Source organism: Apaloderma vittatum, unplaced genomic scaffold (genome assembly GCF_000703405.1).
Source record: "Apaloderma vittatum isolate BGI_N311 unplaced genomic scaffold, ASM70340v1 scaffold1887, whole genome shotgun sequence".
NCBI classification, from domain to species: Eukaryota; Metazoa; Chordata; class Aves; order Trogoniformes; family Trogonidae; genus Apaloderma; species Apaloderma vittatum.
In genome coordinates this window covers 5,345-15,787 of record NW_009724302.1, presented here as the reverse complement: position 1 = coordinate 15,787, position 10,443 = coordinate 5,345, and the positions used below count along the sequence as shown (strand labels likewise).

At 48.5% G+C, this 10,443-nt stretch overlaps 1 protein-coding gene across 1 annotated transcript; it reads left to right on the top strand.

Moving 5' to 3' along the window:
- Positions 1-141: 141 nt before the first annotated feature.
- On the top strand, positions 142-10,196 carry KCNAB1 (potassium voltage-gated channel, shaker-related subfamily, beta member 1; the record flags this gene model as incomplete). Its single annotated transcript, XM_009872406.1, has 7 exons — positions 142-228; positions 4,776-4,861; positions 5,959-6,079; positions 6,496-6,590; positions 7,847-7,967; positions 8,603-8,691; positions 9,686-10,196. Coding segments are annotated over 7 exons (689 nt in total), but the record flags the coding sequence as incomplete, so codon positions are not given.
- Positions 10,197-10,443: the final 247 nt, after the last annotated feature.

Below are 10,443 nucleotides of genomic sequence, written 5' to 3'. Positions count from 1 at the left end.
TATATGTATTTATTGGTATTTGTTTATATACATAAATCATATATGTATATAAAAATATAAATATTTCTGCCCTAAAGTGGCACTGGTTTGTGCCTGCCTAGCTCTGACCATGGGGGGTCTGTCTCTGCTTTGCTGTTCCAGGGCTGAAGGCTTCCCTCCAGAGGCTGCAGCTGGAGAACGGGGATGTCGTCTTCGCCAACCGGCCAGACAATAATACCCCCATGGAAGGTCAGTGGAAGCTTGAATTAAAGGGTTTAATGCGACTGATCCTGGCTTACAGGCTTAGATTGATGATAGTAGGAAATGAAAAACTATTTTTCTTTTTATTAGATATTTGTGTGGGGCAGCTTAAGTATGAAATATCTCACTTGTGTTATCCGGGAGCCCTATGTATTTATGATTCGATGAAATGAATTCGTCTCTCTTGGAAGGAAATTGAAGTTTCATGCCCCAAACACAGTTTGTCTCTCTTACTACCTCTTCCCGAGTTCTTTCAGATAAAGTGAATGTGTGGTTGCATTTACGGCAGGTCTTACCTGTGCCAGATGAAACCTGTGTATCCCTTCCCCGGTGTGGCCATCTCTAGAGGGGAGAGCACAATTTCCCTGGGCTGCCCGGACAGTGTGTGCTTCTCCCGGTGCTAAAACTGGGGATGGATCCCAGGGGCAAGATTTAAGGTCCTCTGTCCCACGGGCATGAACAGCTCAAGCTGAGTCTGGGCTCAGCGAGGATGGAGTCCCCCTGGCACGGAGAGCAAGGATTCTCTGCCCAGAGCTGGGCTCAGCTTCTTAGTCCTGGTGGGGAACTGAGCTCCTGATTAAATTCAGACTGTTTAAATTCAGGGAATGGGTTTAGGACCTCACAAAGACCTGTGACTGTGCGCTTTAGTTACCTTTGGGAATTGCTGATAACCGTATCTATGCGTGTTTGGTGTGTGGTGGTGTAGTCCAGTTATCCAGGAACCCTCACCAACAGGTTTTGGGGCTAGTGCCCCATTTAATGGGCACCAGCTCCCGTTCCTTCTCTTCTCCCATCGGAGTTAATTCACACTGTGGCAGAAGATTAGTGTCACAGCTAAATAAAAAATAGCAAGAGGAAAGACTTGCAGGCTGCAGGAGCTGTCATGGAGGAGCACACGTAAATCCCGCAAACCTGGAGCCTGGCAGGCCCCTCCAAAGCTCCTGCCTTGACTTTCAGCAGTCGTGACACCTATTTTCTTAACGAGCGTGGGTCTGGGTGACCCGGCCAGCCAGCGCCAGCAGCTACGGGCTCAGGGAACTGGCCTGGGGTTTCGGGACCAGGGCAGATCTTGCAGCAGCCGACGAGCGGTCAAGGAAGATGGCATGATGTATCTTGGAGGGAGAAATGACCTCTCTGCTCAGTCAGTTGTCATCTAACGAGGCGGCACTGAATACATTTCCCGTGCCCGCGTGGCGCAGCTGATCTCGGGCGTTTGCAGCCTTGGAGATGCTGCAGACAATGTTAGCAGCGCTGGAGCTTGGCAATAAGGTATAAACTGTGGTGCTTGGTGAGATTTTTTTTTTTGAGCAGGGTGAAAAAAGGGACATTTTTATTATGAATGGCGCGGTGTTGATTCTTTCTGTGTGCTTCGTGCTTTTTATATGGTTCACCTACTAAGCCACTTCCATCCCAGAGCATCTGCTGAGCCATCTGTCGGTTCTGCGCTCTCTGGCATGCACAGTCAGTGCTGAGCTACCTCCACAAGGCGTGCGATCCCCGCTCCCTCTCCTGACGTGCCTGTGCTTCTTCCCATGAGCAAATAGCCTCTTCTGACAGGGAGTGCTTTGTAAGCAACCTCAAAAACATTCCCCGCTCGTGCTGTCACCTGAGGGTCCTGCTTGAGCAAACGGCGTGGTTCTAGGTGGTAAAGTACAACCAGCTAAAGCGAAGGATGAGCTCTGGATGTTCACTTCTCCTCGGCTTGCTGCACGCAGGCGGGTGAGGTTTCTCTTCTGTCGCTCAGGCTCCTCGTCCGCTGTGATGTGTGGGGCTGTGGGCATCAGCAGGGATGGAGCAGATGTTTAAAAACGCTCGTCTGGTCTGTCCTGGCCAGAGCAGAATCGCTTCCCGTTCCCCCAGGCTGCCTCGGGAGCGGTGGCTGACGGGGAGCGGACGAGGGAACACGAGCACTCGGTGCGCGTTGCTTTGTTGCAGGTGGCTCTGGCCCCCAAAGCAGCGGGCAAAGCTTGCTTAATGTAAAAATCCAAAACGTATTTAACTTCCTTAAATACCCAGAGCTAATTTAAAAAAGCCTTTTGTTGTAAAAGCAATACAATATTAGCTTCAGGGAATGTCTGGAGACGAGTACCCGGTGCAAAGCTCTGCCTAACCCTGCAGCCAGGTCCCTGACCAGAACGGTCGTGTCCCCCCTCCTCACCCTGGAGCTGCTCTTGGGACCTCAGGAGCTGGGTGATGGGAAGGACTTGTGCTTCTCTCCTGTCTTTCTGCAAGTCTCGTGCCTCATTAGGTTGGAGAGCTCATCCCCCAACTGTGTGAGCAGGTGCTTTTTGTCATCCTGAGCAGCTTTTCCAGCAGACGAGCAGGGCAGCGCCCGCTGCACAGCCAGCCCCAGCCTGGTCAAGCAGAGAGGGAAGGAGACGTGGTTCTTATCAGGGAACTTTTAAGCTACCTGAAAATTATTATTATGCTGCTCGAGGCTCTTTTCTGGGTTTTGAAATATGCATTTGTATTTTTTTAAAAGAATCTGCCCTTCTTAAGTGATGCCATTTGTGCCATCCAGCTGGCGCAGTGAGCGGTCCAGGCATGTGCTCTTCATAAACCACCCCATCACCATATCTATCAGACCAGCTCTGATAAACAAGAAGAAATACATATATATATATACATATATATATATGTATGTATGTATGCGCTTTCTGAGTTAACTTCATTTTTTTTGCTTCAGAGAAGCAGAGGCAGGAGAAATGAAAACAACCAGGGACCGAAGTGTGTAAGAGGCGTATGATGAAATGCTTATGAAAATTCCTAAACTGTTCTGTGGCAAAAATAGAAAACTGAACCTGATGTGGAGCCCGCGCTGCCGAGGAGGGAAGGATTGCCCTGGAGCTGCCCGTTGCACGCAGCGCGCCCACGGGTGCCGGGGCAGCTGCTTGATAATGGGGCGTTTTGTTGGATTAGTACATGCCTGAGAATAAAATGCTGAGAAAAAAAGGAGAAAAGCGTGGCTTTGGCCAAAATGAAAGGGGAAAAAGAAAAATAAACGTTATGTGGTGTTTGAAATCCACTCTTCATGGGGAAAAAAAACTCAAGCCAACGTTTCCTTGGAGAGAAAATCTCCCTTTTCAGTGGGAAGGCAGAAGCCGGGTGCAAAAGGCACCGGTGTCTCTTACACAGCCCTCCAAGGTTATAAATGGAGACTTCATCATCGTCAACTGCTTGTCGCTGCCTGCAGAAGACATCTCGCAACAACATCAAGATTGGCAGTGTAATCTCCTCTCTGCCAAGCTCCTTGGTTGTGTGGGGTTTTTTTCTCTTTTTTTCCCATAAATAGGATGAGAATCCTCATGACATACAAGGCAGCTCATCTCGGTCTTAAGGTAGCGATGCCGGAGTCATTGTCCCGGGAGCAGCAGGCACACCGACGGGTGTAGCGGAGGTGTGGGGCATCTGGGTCCCACCTGAGCCGTTTCGCCCTGGTTCGATGGGTCAGAAACTCATGGGGTGGGTGCAGGGCGTCGCTTCCTCGCTGCCTCCCCGAGGGAGGGGATGCGGCAGCGCCTGCAGACTCGTGTGGCACCGCGGCTGGTGACTAAGTGCCGTTTTCTCCTGCTTCTCGGAGCAGATGCAGCCCCTTTTGGGCAGTTTAAAGGATGCGCTGTTAGCAGCCAGCACAGTGCCTGTGCCCTGGCAGCTGCTGCTCAGCTCCAAAGGGAAAATTCATCCTCCTCAGTGAGGAAAACGAATTTGTTGCTGCAGCTGGGGCAGCTCTGTGCTCCCATAGTTGCTTGTGAGGACTATGTCCCCAGGACTTCCCTCCCTCCGATGCCACGCACCCAGAGGGAGAAACTGGGCTCAAAACTGGGTTGCAGACAGTAAGCTCTTTTCTTTACAGGATTAGCATCCTGCCAGGCTCTGCAAGCTCCTGGGTGCCCATAAGCGATAGACAATTTTTTCTCCTTTTCTTGAAGTTTATGATGGGTCGTTGTTTTTTCCCAACCCTTGCAAGAAGGCAGGGCTGCCCAGCAGCAGTCTGATGGGTGGAAATTAGAGATTCTCTCCCAGCATGTGCGGCCATGCAGGCTTCCATCATCCCAAAGAAGACCGAGGACCGTGGGACTTTTATGCTAAGGAGCAGTGCTGGGTTTTGCAGAGGTGCCACCAGCTCCAACCGTGAGGTTCAGTCGTCCAGTTCTGCAGTTTTAGCCACCGCATCCTGATAGTCCATGTAAAAAGAAGCAGGACCAGATACAGCTTTTAGTAAACAAATTTAAGAGTAAGTTTAATTTATCTTTTAGTTTATTTTTCAGCTGGGCTGCCCTCTTGTGTTGAAAGAAATGTTACCGCAGGGAGGTGGCAGGCAATAGGTTGTTAAAGCAATTTTAAGCAGCTGCAGGATAAATGTCTTTACATTTGCCGCTGTCAAAGCTTTTTCATCCATGCTCGAGCAAGAGAACAGGGCAAAACCGATGTTTAATGCAAAGCTGCTCAGGCTTGTCAACGTACTTGGCGTTTGTAAGTGGCTTTGGGAGGATTTGGTGCAGTTCTCGTATGACATATTTTTTTCTTTCCTTTAGAAATCGTCCGGGCAATGACACACGTCATAAATCAAGGCATGGCCATGTACTGGGGAACGTCGCGCTGGAGTGCTATGGAGATCATGGTAAAATCAGGTTTTAGGGGAGAGTTTGATGTTGGTAATTGCCCATCCTGGGCACAGAGCCCCCTGAAAGACACGTGGGAGCCGAACGCACACACACGTGTCTGGGCTGGGAGGGTTTGCGCTTTGCTCTAGCCGGCAGCTTTTCACCTAAAATAATTGTAATGCCTGCTTCAGAACGAGCCAAATTAATTAGGACGTGGACTGATCTAGTGGTTTGGGCTCGTTTAATTGGGGTTTGTTTTATTTGGCTGACTTCAGGGCTTTGGGTAAAGCGCCTGTTTGATGTTCGTGGCCACCGATGCCCTGTTGGAGACGTGGCTCCCAGCAGCCGTTCCATGACCCGTGGGACTGTCGGAGCTGTGGGAACTGGCTTTACCTGAAAAACACTGGATGGGGGAAACCAGCGTCCTGACAGCTCATCCTTAACGCTCTGTCAGAAGCATTCGCTGTTGCACAGAGAGGGGGTGGATAGCCCACCCCTGGGAACTTTTGAGGTCAGGTTGGGCAGGGCTCCGGGCAACCCAACCTAGCGGAAGATGCTGCTGGGGCATTGGACTCGATGGCTTTTAAGGGTCTCTTCAGCGCAAACCGGTCATGATTTTATGAGATGCCAGGAGCATCCTATGGGTCCCTGCTTCTTGAAGTGGGATCAAAACGCAGTAAAGCTTGTCACCAACCGGCTCGACAGTGCTGTGTTAACAGTTGGACTCTGCTCCCAAAGGTCTTTCCTGTCCTAAATGATTCTGTGACTCTATAGATGATGGCTTTGGTGGCCCACCTGGGCACACTAGGTTAACAGTGGGACTCAATGACCTTAAAGATCTCTTCCAACCTAAATTCTATCCAACCAAATCTGTCTCAGCTGGGAAGTGGTTTGACTTTGGGCTGGAGGAGGCAGAAGGTGGGAGCGTGCCCAGCTGTGGTGGGCGCAGGGGGACACAGCACGGGCTGGACTGTGCTCACAGGGTTGTGCGTGGCCTTGCCAAGGGATGGCAAAACTTGAGTTCATCACCATGAGTGCACTTCAGGAGTGTTGGCTGGTAGGTTATGTCCCACAAGATGCTTTTACTTAATGAAGTGTTTCATCTCCTCTCCAGGAAGCCTACTCCGTTGCCAGGCAGTTTAACATGATACCCCCGGTGTGCGAGCAAGCTGAATACCATCTTTTCCAAAGAGAGAAAGTGGAGGTTCAGCTGCCGGAATTATATCACAAAATAGGTAAGACAGAGCCTGCTGTGCCTTTCTGCTATTTCATGCCAGAAAGAAATACAGAGCCGGCTCTCCGGGGCCTGAGATGGGAACAGCACTCTCCTTCGCCGCGTCGGAAGGGGACAGAGTGTCTGTCTAATGATCTACAAGAGAGCAGGCTTACTGTGCCTCTGATAGTTAATTACTCTATCTAGGATGTTAATTACTCTTTGAGGCTCTCGTGCACCATGTAGGTGCCACCTCTCCCTGCATCAGGAGACACCAATGTCTGCTCGTGCATCTCCTGAACTGAACATTGGTGGCAACACTAACGAGCAGCAATCGTTTTGATTGCGTTGGTTTTCTTTTAACTGAAAGTCCTGTTTTTGATATAACTCTGATTCCTCCCACTCCCTTAAAAATCTCTTTCGGTGTTTTCTCCGCAGGAGTCGGAGCCATGACATGGTCCCCACTGGCTTGTGGGATCATCTCAGGGAAATACGGCAACGGGGTCCCTGAAAGCTCAAGGGCTGCACTGAAGGTATTTTTTTCTCGTTTTGTGGCACGTTTGAGGAAAGTAGATGTGCTGCTTTTGTGAGGACAGGAGAACAACCAAGGGAGAACAGATCCCTCATGAAGAGGCTGGTCTGTGTGCTGCTGTATTGATAGATCGACTCCGTTTCTCTGGCAACCAGACTCCAAAAAAATCCTGGGTTTTAAAGATGCTCGGGTTCCCCACCGCAACGAGCTGCTGGTGGGGGCAGCAAGCGACCGGAGCTGGGCTTCAAACCCTCTTAAACTTCAAACCCTCTTAACTACGTGGGGTGGGTAAAACAGACCTGGATGTTATTTTCTCACCCACCCTTCCCTGGGCACCAGCCTGCCAAGGCAGCGAGTGTCTGAGGTTGAGCAATGCTGGGAGCTCAGCCCCGCGGCGTTTGGTTTCTCCCATGGTTATCCTGATTTTATTCTTGTTAGGGGTCTAAGGGGAGACCCAATATTATTTAATGGTTTGAAAATCTGCAGAGGGCCAAAATGTCATTGATTTGGGGGGAGAAATCCCAACCAAAATGGTATTTGAGCCTCTGTATTAGCTGATGGGCAAAAGCCAACGCTGCCTGAGAAGCGCCAGCAGACTGACGTACGTCCCTGTGCCAGCTTTTGCCAGCTTTGCTGGCTTTTTTTGGTGCTTTTTAAAGGAAAGATGCAGCTTACACTGATTTGCTTACAAAGGGCAGCATTTTCAAATGTGGCGTTTCATTGCATTTGGGAATTTTTCCCAAAATAAAATGTATTGCTAACGTTCAGTAAATCTAGCTAAGCAGGCAGTGCTGCAGAGAGGGATCCAAATTAAATTCAAGAGAGTAAAGCAGAATCAAGCTTCAAGTCTGGAGCTGGGAGAACAGAAATCTCATTTAATTTTTTAATCTTGAATGGCAATAGTAAGTCTTGAATAAGATCAGATGTTACATCACAATGTTTTTTCTTTGAGGGGAAGTCGGTGTCAAAATCTTCTCAAGTTGACTAATATTTCACTTTTTCTCCACTGTGTGATGGGATCCAGCAGTCAAAAAAAAAAACCACCCCACAAATCTTGGGGAGGTTCCAGACAGTCCATTGGCTGCATAAAGCCAAAGAAATACGGAAATAGGCTCTCATGGGAGACATCCTGGTCCTGTCGTAATTCCTTGGGGTGGCCGAGCGTTGTGTTACTCATCCTCCATTGCCTCCTGGGTTGGCCGTGGCTTTTAAAGAGCTGGTTATACTCGCGATGACGGCGATGTCATTCCTCTCCAGTGCTACCAGTGGCTGAAAGAGAAGATCATAAGCGAGGAAGGCAGAAAGCAGCAGGTGAAGCTGAAGGACCTGTCGCCCATCGCCGAGCGCCTGGGCTGCACGCTGCCGCAGCTGGCTGTCGGTAGGTGACGGGACGGGGACGACTGTCTCTTTGCCCTCTTTATTATTTAAGGGATTATTTACTATTTATGGAACAAAATGTCAGAAACATGAAAAGACTGAAGATGGGCAACACTTCATTAGGAGAGGGCTGGTGCTTTCCAAGGAGCACAGTAGAAGAACAAAACAAACCACACTGTTGGATATTAAAATACGAGGTAACCCCTGGCACATTAACCTCTCACAGAATAACTTTTTTTCTAGCAGTAAAGTTAAAAATTACTTAAAATAGATTGTTTCCATCATCGTCAGGCTTTGACTGATAAGAAGGCTAGTGTTCCTTGGGCCACCCTCTAATGCCACCCTGCCTGTTTCTCTGAACGGTCCCTCCCCGGGTGAAAGCCATCAGCCCTTCAGCCTACTTGCCAAGAGACTCAAGAAAACACTAGTTTTTAAAAAGAGGGTTTATTCATTTGTTAGTAACAGTTGCTGTGCTGCTGAGAGCCGAGGCTGAAAAACACGCCACATATCTGTTAGAAAAATGATCCCCGATTCAAACAGGCTGGAGGTGAATCCTTGAGGTAGAAGGTCTAAGATCTGGGGTAATGCCATGTCGTGAAACCCACGCTGCTGACCATCCTGTGACTTTATTTCCAGCATGGTGCCTGAGAAACGAGGGGGTGAGCTCCGTCCTTCTAGGATCTTCCAACCCAGAGCAGCTGATAGAGAACCTCGGAGCCATACAGGCAAGTGCAGGTGGTGGGGGCGCCTCAGCGGAGCGGGGGAGTCAGCTACTGCCCAGCTCAACACCATCAACCTCGGGACTAGCATCCTCCTTCTCTCAGAACAGTTTCACTTGTAGTTATGTGCATTAATTAGGCAAACCTGTGGTGCATCGCCATGGCTACCAACCGTTTGTTGTAGTTAGAGCCACAGGAGGGTGGCACCAGCAGGTTTGGTGTGTCTGAAAAAGCCAACGACCCAATTCCAGGACATGTTTGGTTATTATTCTGCACTAAAGCTTTTCTGCAGGGCAGGTGCCACTTGCACCCACCTTAACTTATTCTCTGTTGCTTTTCACAACAAGAGCTTCCTCTGCTGTTTATGCCGCCAGCTCACTTTCGGCTGCAGCTGAGCAGCAATTCATTTCATAGAATCCTAGAACAATTCAGGTTGGAAAAGACCCTTGGGATCATCAAGTCCAACCATTAACCCTACACTACAAGTTCATCCTTAAACCATATCACCCAACACCCCATCTAAACGACACTTGAACACATCCAGGGATGGTGACTCAGCCCCCTCCCTGGGCAGTCTGTTCCAGGGTCTGACCACTCTTTCTGTGAAGAATTTCTTCCTAATGTCCAGCCTAAACTTGCCCTGTTGCAACTTGCAACCATTCCCCCTGGTTCTGTCCCTAATTACCTGTGAGAAGAGACCAGCACCAACCTCTCTACAATGTCCTTTCAAGTAACTGTAGAGCATGATGAGATCCCCCTCAGCCTCCTCTTCATCAAACTGAACAGACCCAGCTCCCTCAAAATGTCACGCATGGGGAGCTTAGGAGCCCTTCTGTGCCTCTCTCACAGGATACAAATACTCCAGTAGCCTTTGCTTTAAGGGAGAGAGATATTAGATGAATGTTTAAGTGTCAGAGGAAACGTTGAGAATCTCCAGATTTAAATTTGGAAAAGCCTTCAATGGCAGCTTGATGAGACACCAGTTTTCTTCCGTCCCTAGGTCCTTCCAAAGATGACATCCCATATTGTAAACGAGATAGATAACATCCTGGGAAACAAGCCCTACAGCAAGAAGGACTACAGATCATAATGCGATGCATGAAATCCCTGGACTGCATGGTTTAAAAAGTGCTCTGTACAGACGTACAGCCCCGAATCAATAGCCGGTCATGAGAATCATTCAGCAGCTTGCTGCTCGGCGTCTCCTGTCACTGGATCCTTCGAGATGTGTGCTGTTGCTACTAATCTGCAGTGAAATTTAAAAGCACAGTTGATCTCTCTTCTAACCGAGAACGACCTTGTATTTTCTTACCTTCGACTGAATTCGTTACTTTTTACTTTACTCTTTAGCACCTCATGCTTGTGCTGTGAAAAACACTTGTAAAGCAAAAAAAATATTTATAACCTTCAGGTACTTGGTAATTAAAGAAGGATGTACAGATCTATTTTTTCAATGAAGAAAAGCCAGATAAAACTCAAGGTTTTAATAAAACCACGTTTGGGAAATCTCAGTCATAAAGTTTCTTCAGGTTAACAGACAGAAGGGGCAAGCTCAAATTTTTTCTGTTTTCTTTTTTATGCTGAATCTAAGCTTTAGGTTTCGTTTGTAGTTGAATAAAGGACGTCAGACAGAGGATTAGTTAGAAATTAGATAGCTCAACTCCTAACTGTACAATTATTTAAGCTGTGAGAGTGCTCCTGGGAAGTATTTCTGAGTACAAGCCAGAAGAGCACAGTTAGAAAACCCAAATGCGCATG